At 39.6% G+C, this 19,240-nt stretch overlaps 1 protein-coding gene across 2 annotated transcripts in view; it reads left to right on the forward strand.

The window, feature by feature from the left end:
• The first annotated feature begins 4,448 nt into the window (after window positions 1–4,448).
• The window catches only part of CLGN (calmegin), a 45,105-nt gene continuing 30,313 nt past the window's right edge, over window positions 4,449–19,240 (forward strand). Inside the window, exons 1-3 of one of the 2 annotated variants that reach the window (XM_061384140.1) lie at window positions 4,449–4,539; window positions 15,964–16,104; window positions 18,612–18,685. In XM_061384140.1, coding sequence (XP_061240124.1) covers window positions 15,973–16,104; window positions 18,612–18,685 — 206 coding nt within the window. In that variant the 5' untranslated portion in view covers window positions 4,449–4,539; window positions 15,964–15,972. Of the gene's footprint in view, window positions 4,540–4,974; window positions 5,077–15,963; window positions 16,105–18,611; window positions 18,686–19,240 lie in introns of those variants that run through there. The other variant, XM_061384139.1, reaches the window with a different exon arrangement.

Consider the following 19,240-nt stretch of genomic DNA (forward strand, 5'->3'; position numbering starts at 1 on the left):
CGTTACCATCTTTCTAAATTCCATATATATGCGTTAGTATACTGTATTGGTGTTTGTCCTTCTGGCTTACTTCACTCTGTATAATAGGCTCCAGTTTCATCCACCTCATTAGAACTGATTCAAATGTATTCTTTTTAATGGCTGAGTAATACTCCATTGTGTATATGTACCACTGCTTTCTTATCCATTCATCTGCTGATGGACATCTAGGTTGCTTCCATGTCCTGGCTATTATAAACAGTGCTGCGATGAACATTGGGGTACACGTGTCTCTTTCCCTTCTGGTTTCCTCAGTGTGTATGCCCAGCAGTGGGATTGCTGGATCATAAGGCAGTTCTATTTCCAGTTTTTTAAGGAATCTCCACACTGTTCTCCATAGTGGCTGTACTAGTTTGCATTCCCACCAACAGTGTAAGAGGGTTCCCTTTTCTCCACACCCTCTCCAGCATTTATTATTTGTAGACTTTTGGATTGCAGCCATTCTGACTGGTGTGAAATGGTATCTCATAGTGGTTTTAATTTGCATTTCTCTGATAATGAGTGATGTTGAGCATCTTTTCATGTGTTTGTTAGCCATCTGTATGTCTTCTTTGGAGAAATGTCTATTTAGATCTTTGGCCCATTTTTTGATTGGGTCATTTATTTTTCTGGAGTTGAGCTGGAGGAGTTGCTTGTATATTTTTGAGATTAGTTGTTTGTCGGCTGCTTCATTTGCTATTATTTTCTCCCATTCTGAAGGCTGACTTTTCACCTTGCTAATAGTTTCCTTTGATGTGCAGAAGCTTTTAAGTTTAATTAGGTCCCATGTGTTTATTTTTGCTTTTATTTCCAATATTCTGGGAGGTGGGTCATAGAGGATCCTGCTGTGATGTATGTCAGAGAGTGTTTTGCCTATGTTCTCCTCTAGGAGTTTTATAGTTTCTGGTCTTACGTTGAGATCTTTAATCCATTTTGAGTTTATTTTTGTATATGGTGTTAGAAAGTGTTCTAGTTTCATTCTTTTACAAGTGGTTGACCAGATTTCCCAGCACCACTTGTTAAAGAGATTGTCTTTAATCCATTGTATATTCTTGCCTCCTTTGTCAAAGATAAGGTGTCCAACAGTATTAAAGGAGACTGTCCAACATTCCACTGGCTGTTGTTGAAAAGCCTGAATGATTCCAGATGATTCCAAGGGAACTCTGCTGTGACATTCAGAAAGAAGCATTTGAACACTGACCGATATACCCTGGGCATAGCAGATGCTGAGGTTATGATAAAGAGAAGGAAGTTAAAAGACAGCCTTAAAGATTCAACCCAATGACTGCTGTCCTTATGGGAATGATTCCAGAACAGAATGTTTCAGTGGTCAGCACAAAGCAATTCTCAAAAATGTTTCTAATGTAGCCGGGAGAGATGCCCCCATCTTCCATTCCCATCCCCACTGCTCCCAAATGGTAGATATTTGGAGGGCCTCGTTCACCACCCACAGCCTCTGGTCTAAGTGTATGGGGAAGGGGCGATTTGGAGAACCTTAGACACCCATCTGAAATATAGCAGAGCAAATAGTGCTCACTGGTTGGTTGGGGCATTCATTTTATAATATACTAATTTTGCTTTTTAAAAATCACTTGTCTTCAAACAAATATATGAAGGCAAATTATGTATTTAAGCACCTGACTCAATATATCAGATAAGTTTGTAGAAGCCACATTCAGACATTTTTTTTTCAACATTACTTTTAAATGAATAGCTCTGTAAACACTGGAGGCATGGCAAGTCAAAGTCTGTTGCCAGAATGTCTCTCAAGTGTTGATAATAGCCACCATCATCTGCCTTAAATACTGTGGATGTAAATGGTTATATGGTAGTACTACTAATAGTAGTTGTAATAGTAAATGTGGTATACTCGTGGTAGAAGGGAAAGAGACACTCTCTTCTAATCTAAGTGTGTAAAGTATCTAGGGATTTGCTGTGTTCTGTATGGATCTTCCACCTGGTGACAGAATTGAAACAATTATGAACAAATAATGGGAGCTAAATCTGTGCAGGCATTTTCCCAAGGAGACCATCATCTTATGTTGTTTTTGTTTTTTCCTCACTAACCCTAGCATATATTTTTAGATGCTGTGTTGATATTAGTAGCTACTCATAGGTAATGAATGAATCATGAGATGAAAGATTTTTGTTTTACTGATATTTTCTTTCTGAGTGCTTAGATAAAAATGAGTGATTTCTTAGGGTAATACAGTTTACCTGAATTGATAACAAGTAGAGACAGAAAATGTCAACCATGATACCAAGAATGCCCACTTCCTTGGCTTTCATAGTGTCCATTAGTACTTCTCTGATGAAACTTTCCTTTAGGAAAAATGAATGGCAACATACTCTGTCCCAGCATTTTGTCCATTCTATTATGTAACTTATACATTATTGGATATTTAATTTGATAACAAAATTATAATGGAGTAATCTTGGATCAGGCATACAAAAATGGAGTTGGGTGGCCAATGAGGACCAGGTCTCAGAGAAGTCTCTGCACCACTGAGAACCTGAACTTTCTTTGAGCTATGCCAGACTCAAGAACACCACCAGCTGTATTCAAAACAACACCTGTCAGCTGCAACCTTATGGTCTCAAGTTCTCCCCTTGTAACTATGCAACCATTTGGGACCCCCACCAATCCTCACTTAATAAGCACCCTTACTTCTTGCCAGCTCCAATTATAATTCTTGATAACCACTCAAGTAACTTGAAGCATTCGGTTTTTGCCTTTATAAGCCTCCCTCATTTTGTAGTCCAGCAAAACACAATTCAGGTAGTTCTTGAGTCTGTGTCTCCAGGGTGGAGTCCTAACAGACCCCAGATAAATGCCTTTTTATCTCAGTTGGGTCTCTTTCTAGAATGGTGGTCAACAGATTATATGTCTGTTTTTCTAAATATATTAGCTATTTGAAAGCAGAGCTCATATAGTTTTGATCTTTGCATTATCAACATTTTCATAGTTTAGCAGGTAGAAGCTAAATATTCAGTAAGTGTCTGATAAGCCTCTCAGTACGAGGAACATGGAAACACTTTAGCTTTTCATTCTGAATTCCTATTAAAATAACAAAATAGATAAATAGGTACTCCCTCAAACAACATTCTAAACTGAGAATAAGTATTAAGCATATATCTGAATCTTGGAGTTTTTAAAAATCTTTACATCAATGGATCAGATTAAGGGCTCATTTAGCTTAGATTCCTTGTTCCTAAAGTTTCAGCTTTCAGCTTCTTCATTGCAAACTTTGAGTGGATCCTTCAGAAATTCTTTTCTAACAAGTCAAATTCGTTACCGGTCACAGAATTATGTTGAATAACAGAAGTTGCAAAGCCTAAGAAAAGAAGAGCATAATACTGTTAAAAGTACCTGGAATAAAGTTGACTTAAAAAGTTGTTTAAAAAACCCATAAATACCATCCAAATACCATCTTTGACACAGAAGATGACAGTGTCAGAAGTCTAGATATAGTGGCCTTATCGCGAATGCAATGTGAAAAATGTTCAGTGATCTTTATATCTAGCCAATAATCACATTTTATGCATGGAGCTCCATCAATTCCCTTAATCTGAGACTCTTTAATAGAGATATCACAAGTTAAATATTTTATTATTACAATAAAATTGAAAGCATGATAATACCAAAATCAAAGTCAAAATTTACTACCAAGAATAAGCAAGTAAGGGCTGTATGATCCAACATCTATGGGGCAAAGAAAGTTGTGATTCACTATTGTGTTTATGCTATATTTTAACTTTTAGTGAGTTAAAATGACAGGCTTTGGAAAAGATTTGAACTCCATTTACACCATTAATACTTAAAGCCAAAGGCAAGTAATTATCTTCCGTTTTTTTCACCAGGGTTGTTGGGACGTTCGATAACATAATGAATGTAAAACCGTTTAGAGCGCAGTAAACACAACGAAAGATTAACAATTTTTTATCAGTAGCATTTCAGAAAGAAACCATGCAGTACTCTTTATTATGTTAATATTTAATATATCTCTATCATACACTTTCAGGGAAGAATAGCTCCCTGCTGACCACAATGACCTCCCATCAGAACGTCTAGAACCCCAGGGAAGGCCTGGGGTACTAACTGGAAGCTGTTAAAATGTGATTTACTCAAAATTCAGGGCCCAATTATGTGCGTTAGGAGGTTGAACCTCACTGCTCGCAGAGAGCAGGCGCTCTGCGGAAAGGAAGGGTCTTCGGATGGTTAGCGAGGAGTTCCTCCCAGGCCATCCGAGGAGCCGGATGCACGCAACAACCGGCCGGTGGGGGCCGCGCGGCGCGTGGTTGGGAAGGTCCCTCTGCGGCGGTTGAGCCCCTCGGTGCAGGTGCGCGCAGCACGGGCCTGTGGCCGCCGCCTCTTCCCCGCCCGCGGCCGCACGCGCACGCGCGGTTAGCAGTCGCTGCTGCGCGGCCGGCGGCTGGATTGAGCTGGGGGAGACGCGGGGACCAAGTGGCAGCGGCTCGGACATCTGAGCTGCCACTCCCGAAAACGGGCCCGCAAGACAGGTGCGTGGGTAGTAGTAGGTCACTTTTCCGCGTCCTTCTGTGCTCCAGCTGGGGGTGAGGAAGCCGAGTCTTAGCTCTTCCCCGCAGGGCGGGGGTTCCTGCTGCGCCCCTTTCTTGGGCGTCCGCCGGGCGGACCCGGTAGGGACCCGTGAGGAGGTGGGTGCTGAGTTTGGGGATGGGGACGCGGCCAGCGGGGTTCTCGGGCGGGCTCTCCAGGCCTCGGGGGTAGGGAGGCCGGCCCGGGCGGGCGGCGGGGTGATGCCCGCCTCGGGGTCGGTTGGGATCCCCGGAACTTCTGTGTCCATGGCCACCTGCGGCGCTGGGGCTGGCGCGGGGAAGGCCAGGTGGCCCGTCCCCGAGGGTTCAGAGGCCTGTCCCCGAGGGTTCAGAGGCCCCGGGGAGCCGAGTCCGTTACTCCAGCGGTTGCCATTTCAGCCCCGTTCCACGCTCGAGCCTCGGTGCGCGCTCCCGAGGGATGGAGAGGGGGCCGGTCTCATTTCAGCGCTGCTCACTCCGCCCGCTACTTCGCACCGAAAGGCGAGTCAAACCCAACTAGGCTCAGTTCACGCCCTCCCCGCCTCTGTAGAGGCGAAGGGACCTGACCTCTCGGCGCTGGTGGCCCTCGACTCCCGGCCGCTCCCTCGACGCGCCGCCTGGAGCCCGGTGCGCGCCGCTGGGGAGGGAGGGAGAGCGTTGTGGTGAATCCCACGAAGCCCTAATGACTCGAGACTCATTATCGCCGACTGGCTGTTTACGATCAGATACTTTAGCTGATTTTATTTATAGCACCTGCCGGAGCAACAGGGCTCCGAGGCGTTTGCTTTTGATATATAAGCAAACGGCAACAACGTCCAGAAGGGAGAAAGCAGATCATTCGAGAGTGGCCATGGGAAGAACTCTCGAATTAGGAAAGTTAGTTTGTATGGAAACTTTCTGATGCTTTAAAAACATCAAAACCTTGATCTAGCCCTGCGATTTTGTTTGCTTTAAAATTTTTACGTCACTCTGGGTCTTTGAATTGCTGAAGGTAACCTTCCTTTCGGCAATTGTTTGACTTCTTTTCAGTTTACAGTTTTGTCTTCACATGCAATTGGTTTGATCTTCCAGTCACATTTGGAACTTACACGTAAATCCATCGAAGATAGCCCTCATCTAGTTGATAAAGTTGATTATTGTGTATGGATGGTGTATGTTAATAGATCCGTAGAAACTGAACAGTGCTGTGCTTAGTCACTTCAGTCGTGTTGGATAGACTCTTTGTGACCCGATGGACTATAGCCTGTCAGGCTCCTCTGTCCATGGGATTCTCTAGGCGAGAAAACTGGAGTGAGTTGTCAAGTGCTATAAATTAGCCTTATTGCTTGTTCCTAATAAGTTTTAGTGCTCTTAACTGGAAAGCTAGAATTGCCGACTTTAATAGACCTTAAGATCATCCCGGAGAAGGCAGTGGCACCCCACTCCAGTACTCTTGCCTGGAAAATCCCATGGATGGAGGAGCCTGGTAGGCTGCAGTCCATGGGGTCGCGAAGAGTCGGACACGACTGAGCGACTTCACTTTCACGTTTCACTTTCATGCATTGGAGAAGGAAATGGCAACCCACTCCAGTGTTCTTGCCTGGAGAATCCCAGGGATGGTGGAGCCTGGTGGGCTGCCGTCTATGGGGTCGCACAGAGTCTGACACGACGGAAGGGACTTAGCAGCAGCAGCAGCAAGATCATCCAGCTTAATCCTTTCACTTGATAGATGGGGGGGAAAAAGGTTTAGAACAGTTTTAACCCTTTCCTTTTTAGTAATAGAATGTGAAACTTGGTATGATGGTGCCAAACTCAGTGTACTCTCTATCATATCACTTTGTAGTTGACCTGCTGAAGTTACATAACAACTAAAACTTCAGTGATTTTTCCAACAGTACTTTTGAGGCTTAATCGTGCTGGTGAGTCCTCAGTCAGCCATTAAAACTGAATACCAGAAACATCTCATTACAATAGCAGAAAGCAAGCATGAATGTGTTAATAGGTGAGTGTCAAGAGTAAGAAATGAGTCTTAAAAGGGCAGAATTTATGCTGAGTACTGTAGACAACTGTTGAACGTTTTTATGAATAGGTAGTACAATTAGACTTGTTCTTTAGAAAATTCATGCTGGAGAGAAGGTGGCAGATAGATTGGGAAGACTGGAAGCGAAGAAGCAAAGTGGGACTTTACTGATGCTTTTCAAAAGTCATGGATTCCTAAATTAAGGCTATGGCATGGATATAGAAAGATACACTCAAAAACACCCAAACAGGTTTAGCTACCAATGATATAGAATATCAGGAAGAATAATCTTAAGATAGTGACAGAGTCACATGGCTGATTTGGTTGACCAGAGGTGCAGTTAATGGAAGAAGGGAACTGAGATTAGAGAGCCAGTTTGGGTGGAAAGATGAGCCTCAAATTAATGGAGGCTTTGATATATCCTTGAAGAAACTAAAGACTGGTGGCTTCTGTGCTGTGGATAACATTTGGGAGCCTTTAGTTAGTCTTTAGAGGTAGAAGCCAAGAGTATATGAAATGTAAGGAGAAGGCCTGGGGACAGAACCTGAAGGAACAGCATCATTTACAGGAGATTAGAGAAAGAGCCCATAAAGGTGGCAGAGAAGATGAAGAGAATCAAGACTCAGGAATAGCATCATGGAAATCAAGGAAGGAGAGAGTTTGGAAGAAGCAGTCAGCAAGGTCAAGAGAGAGCAGTAGGCAATAGGACTGAAAAAGCTATTGCATTTACCAAGTAAGATTTGGTTGATGAGAACTGTTTCAAAGAAGCTAGAATCAAGCACAGGAATACTAGAAGTAGTAGTTTTTCATTGTTGCCATCATAAGTTACCACAAACTTAGCAGCTTCATGCCACACATTTATTTTCTCACAGTTCTATAGGTCAGAAGTCTGACACAGGTCTCACTGCACTGCCATCAGGTGTTGACAAGGCATCATTCCTTATTAGAAGCTCTGGGGAGATTCTTCTTCCTTGCTCATTCAGACTGATGACAGAATTCAATTTCTTTGGGTTGTAGGACTAAGGTTCTTGTTTCCTTGTTGATTGTCAGCTGAAGGTTGTGATTTTCAGCTTCTAGAGCCCACTCACAGTCCTTGGCTCATGACCCCCCTCCCACTGTCTTCAAGATCTCTATGGTGGGTGGAGTCCCTCTCACTCTTCAGATCTCTTCTGCCCTCTCTCACTGAGTTTTAAGGGCCTGTGTGATTATATTGGGCCCACCTGCATATCCAGAATAATCTATTTTAGGGTCAGCTAGGTAACAACCTCAAAGAAGGCAATGGCACCCCACTCCAGTACTCTTGCCTGGAAAATCCCATGGATGGAGGAGCCTGGTAGGCTGCAGTCCATGGGGTTGCAAAGAGTCAGACACGACTGAGCGACTTCCCTTTCACTTTTCACTTTGATACATTGGAGAAGGAAATGGCAACCCACTCCAGTGTTCTTGCCTGGAGAATCCCAGGGACGGGGGAGCCTGGTGGGCTGCCGTCTATGGGGTCGCACAGAGTCTGACACGACTGAAGCGACTTAGCAGCAGCAGGTAACAACCTTAGTTCCATCCAAGAGGCCTCCTTTACCATGTGAGGTAACACTCACAGGAACCAAGGAATCAGATGTGGACATCTTTGGGGCGGGGGTCATTTTTGTGGCTACCGCAGGAAGTTAAAAATGCTAACAGTTAAGACATTCTTTCTAGATGCTTTCATTAAGGTGATACCCAGAAACATTTACATTATCTGTCATGTGATAATTATAGTTCCAATAGTAAGCCTTACTGTTTATCCTTGAGCTTCATAACTATCTTTTTAAATATCCTGAAATTTGTGTGAACACTGTAAAATTTTAAAATGTCAGAGAAATATAAAGTAATACTATGAAACAAAGGTCCGTCTAGTCAAGGCTATGGTTTTTCCAGTGGTCATGTATGGATGTGAGAGTTGGACTGTGAAGAAGGCTGAGCACCGAAGAATTGATGCTTTTGAACTGTGGTGTTGGAGAAGACTCTTGAGAGTCCCTTGGACTGCAAGGAGATCCAACCAGTCCATTCTGAAGGAGATCAGCCCTGGGATTTCTTTGGAAGGAATGATGCTAAAGCTGAAACTCCAGTACTTTGGCCACCTCATGCGAAGAGCTGACTCATTGGAAAAGACTCTGATGCTGGGAGGGATTAGGGGCAGGAGGAGAAGGGGACGACAGAGGACAAGATGGCTGGATGGCATCACTGACTCGATGGACATGAGTCTGAGTGAACTCTGGGAGATGGTGATGGACAGGGAGGCCTGGCGTGCTGCGATTCATGGGGTTGCAAAGAGTCGGACACAACTGAGCAACTGAACTGAACTGACTGATGAAGTTGTTAGTTTTTATATTTTTTTGTAGCCTTAAGCTGCTTTAAAATCTTTGCTGGAAAGATTTTAAAGGCCATTTAACCAACTAACTAGATTTGTGTGTATAAATTATAGTTTGGATAGACATCAAAATATGGCTTTTAGAATATGAAGCCCACAGAAACTGGAATGGATGTCTAAAGGATGGAACATATTTAAAAAAATACTTAACCTTGTATATATAGACCTAGAGCATCAATTTATAGGCCATTTAATGAGCTAAATAGTTAAACCTTCTAACTTTAGAGCTTTAACAAAATGAATATAGAGTTTGAAGCTATACCTATTATAACTTTGGGTCTTACCTTTGCTATTTAGTAGCATTCTGTATTCTTGAGTAAGTTGCTTCCTTGAGTCTTGCTTTCCTCATGTAGGATGGGGTACCAGTACCTTCATCAGAGAGTAGCTGTAAGGATTGGAATTCATAAGCCTGAATAGTGCGTACTCAAACAGCACTTCCTGTTCTCCTCGTTCCACTCTTCTCTTTTCAGTTCTTCCTTTGCCCATGGCCTGGGGAAATCAGTCCTTTCTAACCTTTGTGCCTCAGTTTGAATGTAGCTTTCTCAAGGAAGCTTTCTCTGACACTTCTGTACCATGCAAATTTAGTTCCCCAATTACCAACTCTTACAAATTCCTTACTAGTCGGTCACTTGTCACAATTTACTACGTGTTATACCTGGGTTATTTGTTTAACATCTGCTTTCCATCCCATACTATAAGCTCTTTGCAGTCAGGGGCCATATGTTTTGCTAATTACTGTAAGTTCAGTAAGTTATTCTAACATCATGCCTGTCACATAATTGACAGCCATAGTATTTGTTAAATGAATTCATGAATGATGAATTTTTTTTTTTTTAATCTACTGAATAACCTCTCTTGAATTTCTGGAAACATTAGCTATTACAAAATTTATAAATCCCAGGTGTGACTTACTCTGAAGCATGCTTCTTTGAGAAAGTTTCTGCATTTCAAATGGAGTCTTGCAGCTTCTTGGCAAGAAGGCTGCCTCTGTAAGATGCCACTATCAACCTACTCCAGCGTTCTTGCCTGGAGAATCCCAGGGACAGAGGAGCCTGGCGGGCTGCTGTCTGTGGGGTTGCACAGAGTCGGACACAACTGAAGCAACTTAGCAGCAGCATTACCTATCTCTCCACCTTATTTGTGATGCTTCAAAGTGAACTATGTGCACCATAGCCAGATAATTCCAAAAGTACCCTTTAATTTTGGTGAAAATTTGTCCAGTTTTTTTTTTTTTTTTTATGACGTGGTAACACTGTTTTCATCTAATTTTTTTTTTAACTATCTTTTATAGTAAGTTTTGAACTGAGTTGTTAAAATGCAGGATGTCTGTAGCAAGATTCTGAAATACCTCACAACGAGGTGTTTCTTCATAGATGTAGAATAGAGTTGAATAATATGTTTAATTTCCCCATATTAAACTAGAGCATAAAACTGCAAAGTTTCTAAATTATTATCTCCTTTATCTATAGGAATACTTTGTGTTACGTTTTAACAATGTTCTAAAAGACTTCAGAGGGCCAGTGTTGGAAGCACTGACATGACCATTTCTGTCTCATAAAACCATAGTTTAAAACATCTACTATATATAAGGTTTCAACCCATGAATTTTTCTAAAATTCTGAAAAAGGATTTTTCCTCCAAGGATCTTGTAGACTTTTATAGACAGTGAAACTCCATTTTATTTCTGGCCTTCCCCTAATTGCCTAGAAATCTTTTTGCCAAATTTATGGTTGCAGTGCTGCTGCAACAATAAAGTCATTCTAGTTGGTTGCGTAGTAACATCTATTTATCTTCCCCGGTAACATTTTTTCCTGTCATTTTTGCATTCATTCATTCTGTGAGCATAAATATGTCTCTGTTTATCATGCACTGGGACTCTGGCTAGCACTGTGAGTACAGAAATGAGAATTCTGGCTGTCAGCTTATATTTTTGTATGTTTTTTGTTGTTGCAAATTTCTTCACTTTGAAACTATGTAGAAGTGCTATAAATCTTCAATAAATAAATAAATGTATCATTATAATGTTTATATAACCATTATTTTGAAAATGATGCTCTTTAGTCCACTTTAACTTTAATGTGTAGCTATGTTTTAAAAGAGCCCAGTGCAGATTTAGTCTCTTCTTTCTATAACTACTAAAACCAAACAGTATTTACATATCCTGGATTTCAGCTCTGATCACTTCACTACTCTCACATCTTCAGTAGTTTCTGAATTTTATAGGATCAGATCCAGAATTCTTGAAACACTGTAGTTATTTGCCTAAATCACTAGAAAGTTGTATTTTCAACTATTATTTCTGCTATTATGGTTCTTTCCCCACTTTTTACTGTATTTCCTGAGATATTTTCATTGTTTCTAAGTCCTTCTGATTTAGAAAAATATACCCCGTTTCAGTTAACAGTATGCGTTAGTTAAGGTAATGCTCAAATAGTAAATTAAAAAATCCCAGGGACCTAACATAATTTCTGGTGCCGGTGTCCTAAGGAGTAGATGGCTGTGATAGTTAATTTTATGTATCTACTTGATTGAACCACAGGATACCTAGATATTTGGTCGAATATTATTTTAGGTGTGTTTGTGAGGGTGTTTTTGGATGAGATTAACATTTGAATGGTAGGCTGAGTAGAGCAGATTGCCCTTTCCCTAGGTGAGTGGCCTTATCCAATCAGTTGAAGGCCAGAATAGGACAATAAAGCTGATACTCCAGTGAGGAAGAGGGACTTCCTCCTGCCTAGCAGGCTGAGCTGGGACTTCAGTTTTTTCCCCTGCCCTTGGACTTGAACTGAAACACTGGCTCTGCTTGGGTCTTGAGCCTGCTGGAGTTTATAGCATTGGCTGTCCTGGCTCCCAGGCTTTTATACTCAGGCTAGCACTGTATCGTTAGCTTTCCTGGGTCTCATCTAACTCCATTCACCTGAGTCGTGCTTAACTCTAGAAAAAACACAGTATAGTTATGTCTCCTGGGAAAAAAAGAAAACATCTGTGGCGATCAGTCAGAAATCTCTCCCAGATTATACTTGGCCAGTTAACTTATACTTTACTTTGTTATTGAACCAGCCCAGAGGCAATGCAGAGAACATACAGGAGGTCAAAGATATATGCAAATGGATGTGCTTCTCCATTGCTTGCTTTCTTCACAAATATTTTGTGATTTCAACAACCTGTATGAGGTGAGGAATACACAGGAAGCTTAGAACCCTGGGCTTTTATATTGTATACATTTGTAAGGAGGGAAGAGGGTAGCATCAGCATTGGAAGTTCTGTATTTATACCATATAAACAAACTCTTGCTTTACTAACCCTGTATGTCTTAGGACAACCGTATAGCTCAGTAAGAAATTAGAAGAGGACTCACACTACAGAGCAGTTGGAGTTTAATACATATACACAAAACACTTCACCTGGCAATAGCAGAAAGAAAAATTAATGCCAGTCTTCCTCAAACTCTTCCAGAAAATTGAACAGGAGGAAATACTTTCAAACTCACTCTATAGCCTTACCCTTGATGCCAAAGGCAGACCAAGACACTAAGAAGACTAGAGACCAATATCCCTGATGACTTTGGTAAAAATACATATTTTTCTTAAGTGCACACAGAATATTCTCTAGGATAGACCATATGTTATGCCACAAAACAAATCTTAACAAATTTTTAAGTTTGTTTAAACTGGAAAAGATTCAGGGTATCTTTTCCAGTTGCATTGTGCTGAAACTCAAAATCAGTAGCAGAGGGAAAGCAGGGAAAAAAATCCACAAATATGTGACAATTAAACAATACACTTTTAAACAACCAAAGGGTCAAAAAAGAAATCACAAGGAAATTGGAAAAGATCTTGAGATAAATGAAAAACAAACAAAAGAAAGCAGACCCAAACTTGTGGTATAGAGTGAAAGCGTGCTAAGAGGGAAATTTATGGCTGTAAACAGTTACATTAAAAAGAAAGATCTTATAGTAACAACCTAACTTTACACCTTAAGGAACTAGAAAAACCCAAAGCTAGAAAAAGGAACGTATAATAATGCAGTGGCAGTAAGATTAAAATAAGAAGTAGCATGGTATAGTGTAAAGTTTTGGATTCTCACTTTGTCTCACATTTCCAGTTACGAGAATTTGATCAGGTTTTTAATCTTTGAGTTTTCAGTTTGTAGACTGGGAGTAATAATGCCTTTCATAGTGATGTCCTGGGCTGCAAAGATTAAATTAGCTAGTTCTTTTATGCAAATTAATGATTATAGTCATAGAACTTTAGAGAAGAAACAAACTTTCCAGATAAAGGGTTTTTTAAATCTTTTCCTGAAGCTTTGGCAACTGTTTCTGAAGGAAAGTTAGGAAGAACTGTGATATAGAAAACAAATAGTAGACACTATTTATATTTAAAATAGGTAACCAATAATAATCTAGTGTATAGCACAGGGAACTCTGCTCAATACTCTGTAATAACCTAAATGGTTTCAGCAAATTAATTATTAAACTAAAGTGTGCATTCATTTTGAAGGAGACGATATGGGGCTAAAATGATACTAGTGTTCATTATTACTGCTGTTATTCATTTTATGCATTTCTATTTACTCAAATGTTACTGACAGTGTCAAGAAGAACACCTTTTTACTACACTGTATAAGCCATGGAAAGCTATTTAATTTTTAGAGCAATGAAGCTTTTAGGGTTATTAACAATTGATAAGCAGCTTGCAACTGTACTCATTTCTGTGCCAGTAAATGAAAATTTAAAAAATCTGTACCTTCCTGTTACTGAGTTCAAATCGATCCCTTTACATTTGCTTTCTATCTCAGTTCCTTTTTTATGACTAGAGAGGTTACACTCTTACAGTTAAACTGTGAGTAGTATGCATCATTTTTGTATTCTTTTCCATAAAAATGGTGATATTAATACATCTTTTCATATAGAATGTTCATATTATTATTTTTAAAGATGCATTTTCAAAATAGACTTTAAAGTTGTAGTCAATGGCCTTTAGAAGAAAGTAAAGCTAACTGGCCCATACATTCATGTTGAGTTTTGCTCTTATTAAGAAGGGTTATTTGAGCTAACCAGATGGAAGAATGCTTTTTATAGTCTGGTGTTTCTTTTTTTAAAACACAACTTTATTGATGTATTATTTAGATACCTACAACTTGACCTGTTTAATGAGTACAGTTCAGTGAGTTTTAACATATTTAGAGTTACACAACCATTATCATATTCCAATTTTAGAACACTTTCCTTACCCTCAAAAGAAACCTTGTAGCAATTAACCCTTTCTTCTGACTCCTTTCCTTAGGCAGTTACTAATCTATTTTCTGATTCTATGGGTTGCTTATTTAAATGGGGTCATACAATACATGGTTTTTTATGACTGACTTCTTTCACTGAGCATAATGTTTTTGAGATTCATCTATCTCGTAACACTTCAGTACTCCATTCTGTTACATTGTTAGATAATCTTCCAGTTTGAATATTCCACATTTTGTTTATCCATTCATCTGTTGATGAACTTTGGGGTTGTTTACACTTTTTTGGCATTAACAACCATCATTATTTGGCTATCATTATCATTCAGTTCAGTTCAGTTGCTCAGTAGTGTCCAACTCTGCGACCCCATGAATCGCAGCACGCCAGGCCTCCCTGTCCATCACCAACTCCCGGAGTTCACTCAGACTCACGTCCATTGAGTCAGTGATGCCATCCAGCCATCTCATCCTCTGTCGTCCCCTTCTCCTCCTGCCCCCAATCCCTCCCAGCATCAGAGTCTTTTCCAATGAGTCAACTCTTTGCATTAAGCATTTATATTCCGAGGTTTTGTTTGGACATCTCTTTTCATTTCTTCTGGGTAGAGGAGTAGAATTGCTGAATCATAGGTAATTCTGTTTTTAACATTTTGAAGAATTGCCCTCCTGTTTTCCGAGCGCATTTTGTATTCCTGCCAGCAGTGCATGAGGATTTCAGTTGTTATTGTCCTCTTTGATTATAGCCATTCTGGTGGGTGTAGAGTGCTGTGTCATGAATTCAGTGTTTCTTAGGCAGACCCATGTAGGTCTATAAATATGTTCTGCAGGAGTTAAGAGTTCTCTCAGAATATACTTTTTAAATAGAAACTCTCTCATGTTGATGGTAGTATAACTATACCCTGGACCATCTGAACGACTGACCATCTCCTAATCAGTACTGCCGCACTATTTCATTATTCACATTTACTTGTTTAAAAGTCCGCTGGTGCCAAAAAATAAACCCTGAATGTTTAACATGCTAATGGGAAAGAGGAGGGTGTAATTATGTAAATGACATATTTCTGCCAAGAGGCAGTCAAGTAATATTTGTCTTCTACTCATCTCAATTAATCTTATAAGGAACAGAGGTTTTGGAGCCTTTGAATGGAGAAGTGGTTATGTATGTAATTGAATCATCATAGTGTTACATGATGTGTTAGATGATAAATACAAAAGAACTTCATTCACAGCAGTCAACCTGATTGCAGTAAGTCCTGTATTTATTTGAATTTTCAGCTGTAATTTGTTTTCAGTAAAAGGCTATCACTTTCAGTTGTGGTAAAATTGTTTTTCTTTTCTTTTTTGGGTGTTTACATATAAATGTATTTTGGCTTTACAGTTATAAAATTTCTAATTGTATGTTTATATACACTTAAGTGACATTATAATAAAAAAGTAACTTGAGCGAACATTTAGGAATCACAATCCTTTTTTTAAAAAAACATGAGTTTGGTGGTCACTTCTGTATCTTTAGGTTTGTGCCATTGGCTCTTTGCTTTTCAAGGCAAGCCTTCAGCTGTAGATGCCTATGGGATTTTGAAGTTTGTAGTAGCACTTGTTGAAAGCATAATTCAAGTAAGTTTGGTAATGATTTGTTTTAAAAACCATCCTAGAAAAGGGTATTAAAGGAGGCCTTATTTCTTGGTAAATATACTTACACTTATTTTTCACGACTTTGTTTTATTTTTACTGATTACTGTCACTTTCACAGATAATCAATATGCGTTTCCAAGGCTTTTGGCTATGTTTGGGTCTTCTTTTCATCTCAGTTAATGCAGAATTTATGGATGATAGTGTTGAGATGGAAGACTTTGATGAAAATTCAGAAGAGACTGATGAACTCTCCTCAGAGGTAAGGTTATTGAGAACCAAGCTATCCATTATTCCTTTACATGATACATAGGGCTGACTAATTTCTTAGGATTCCTTTCAATTGGAATAGCCTTTAGTTTCTAAATAAATAGAAAAAAAAATTGCCTTTTCCCAGCTGTTTGTTGCTGTGCTTTTTGGGGTGCCCATGTGCTACAGAAGTTTGTGCATGGCGCCTAGCATGGTATTATTACCAGATAAATATGGGAAAGATTTTTATGATCAAACTAGGAGTTCATTACTCGCTAAAGAGGACTAACTACTTTAACCCTTTTCAGATGAAAGGTAGTAATTTTCAGTTCTTCTAAAAGTAGAGAAAATGCTGTTTCTTCATTTCTCTGAGGAAAAAAATGCTGAATAGGAGGATGAATTAGAAAGGAGAGTGATGATGAAATAGGCATTTAGTAAGGCTCCCGCTGTTTTGGTGTCAGCATGAAGATGTGTGTTTTGAGATGGTGACAGGAGTCTGGAAAAGTTTTTAGAGGTTATTGTGTACTCTTGACAATCCATAAGAACTTTCACATTGAGGAATATTCATATCTAATATTGGGACAATCAAAATTTTTTCAGAAATATTTTTGGTAAGAAAATATGAATTATGGTCTGCTGGCTGCTGTTTAAAGGGCTGAAAGGAATAATACATAGTTTTTTTTAATGTATTTATTTTAATTGGAGAATAATTACTTTACAATATTGTGAAGGTTATAGCCATACATCAACATGAATTGGCCAAGTTGTTATAAATCTCTTTTTAGAATTTTTTTTTAAATTTGCAAATGCATGTGTTGTTTAGCTGTTCAAGGTGAATATTCTTTCTCCTGTTAAGTTTGAAGCTCCGCAAGCTTCAAACTTAAAAATTTAAATTTCTTTAAAATCTGGTTCTGTGATCCATAGAAAGTAAGTAATAATCAAAGTGCTTATGGCTGACTTAAGATACAGCTACTATGAGGGTTTTGGTAGGTTAATACTTTAAAGAAATTGCCAGATACCTGTGACTCTTAACTGTGTGCTGTGCTTAGTCACTCAGTCATGTCTGACTTTTTGTGTATGTGTGTGACCCCGTGGACTGTAGTCAGCCAGGCTCCTCTGTCCACGGGAATTCTCCAGGCAAGAATACTAGAGTGGGTTGCCATGCCCTCCTCCAGGGGATCTTCCCAACCTAGGGATAGAACCCAGGTCTCCCACATTGCAGATGGATTCTGTACCATCTGAGCCACCATGAAAGCCCAAGAATCCTGGAGTGGGTAGCCTACCCCTTCTGCAGGGGAACTTCCCGACTCAGGAATTGAAGCAAGGTCTCTTGGCATTGCAAGGCACATTCTTTACCAGCTGAACTACCAGGAAAGCCCGTGACTCTTAACTATATTTGATGATAATTTGAAAAGATGGTAAGAAATAGGAGAGAACAATTTTTGATGCTTCTAATTTTATAGCGTGAAAATTGTAGGAATGGTAAAGTATGAATAAAGTATATTGGCCCATTTTTGCCAAAGCATAAAAATATAGAGAACAGTAAAGTTGTAATTCATTAAACTTCATAGGAGGTGGGCAATTTGGGTAGCAGAATCTTGACCCTGTAGAAGTATCTGGGATTTTGTTTAAGTACTGATTTTCCTCCCTTGAATAGAAAGTATGCTATTAGGGAAGGGTAAGGACAGTGAAAGTTGGGTCTTCATTGCTAAGCAGGCTCTTCTCTAGTTGCAGGGCGTGGCTTTCTCATTATAGAGGCTGCTTTTGTTGTGGAGCACGGCTCTAGGGGATGTGGGCTTCAGTAACTGAGGCATGTAGGCTCAGCAGTTGTGGTTCTAAGGCTCTAGAAGTGAAAGTGAAGTCGCTCAATCGTGTCCAACTCGTAGCAACCCCATGGACTGCAGTCTGCCAGGCTCCTGTGCCCATGGGATTTTCCAGGCAAGAGTACTGGAGTGGGGTGCTATCGCCTTCTCCCTAAGACTCTAGAGCACATGCTTAATAGTTGTGGTTCACATGTGGTGTGTGGGATCTTCCTAGATCAGGGATCAAACCTGTGTCTCCTGCATTGGCAGGTAGATTCTTTACCACTGAGCTACCAGGGAAGCCCAAGAATTAATTTTAAACTAACCTATGTGCTTATTAAATTTTTCATCTTATATGTTTATCATCATGCTATTTCTTTTGCTTCTAATAATTTTTATCCCCAAATACTGTCACCTGTTAGAATCCTATCAAGGCCTTGTCCACTGCATTATGAGACCTTGGGTAAGTACTTCCTCCCACCCCTCCTGTGTTAGAGGGAGTCAGTGTATTCTGTTTGCATAGAGTATTTTTTTCCATCATGTATCTCTTATGTTCTGTATGTTATTACCAGTAGGATATAAAGTTTTGAGGAGACCATGTAACCTACTATCTGTTACCTATATGTGCATTCCATACTAGGTTCTTAATTAATGAGATTGTTTAATTAAAGTATTTGTGAAGGTGAATAACTTTAGATTTTTAAAATCTGTTTTCTAGATTAAATATAAGACACCTCAACCTGTAGGAGAAGTGTATTTTACAGAAACTTTTGATAGTGGAAGGCTGGCTGGGTAAGTATTCATTCAGGAGAATTTTTTCCTTGATTTGATTAGCTTTTTTCAAATTATTGGTTGTTAATCTCTGAAAATTGCCTCTACCACAGAACTGTAAAAAAAAAAAAAAAAAAAAAGGTTAATGTTCTAGTTAAGGTAAATTAGCACCTTAACACATTTTCATTATTGATAGAAATGTTTAATTTGAATTGCTGTTTATTTGTCCAAAGAATATATATAAATTAAGTATGAATATAAAGTAAAAACTTAGAACATTTCTTCATTCCTTAGGACAAATATAAATAGTTTAATTTCAGATGACAAATTCAAGCTAATGTTTCACCCTAAATAATGATAAAGAAAATAAAGATTACTCTCTGTTGATTATTATATTCCATGTAGGTAAGAACTGTCTTTATCTGCCTTTTACCAGTGAAGAAACTGAGGCTTAGTATACCTTACCTATGATCATTGCTGTTGTTTAGTCACTAAGTTCGGAGAAGGCAGTGGCACCCCACTCCAGTACTCTTGCCTGGAAAATCCCATGGATGGAGGAGCCTGGTAGGCTCCAGT

The sequence above is a fragment of the Bos javanicus genome, chromosome 17, assembly GCF_032452875.1.
Source record: "Bos javanicus breed banteng chromosome 17, ARS-OSU_banteng_1.0, whole genome shotgun sequence".
NCBI classification, from domain to species: domain Eukaryota; kingdom Metazoa; phylum Chordata; class Mammalia; order Artiodactyla; family Bovidae; genus Bos; species Bos javanicus.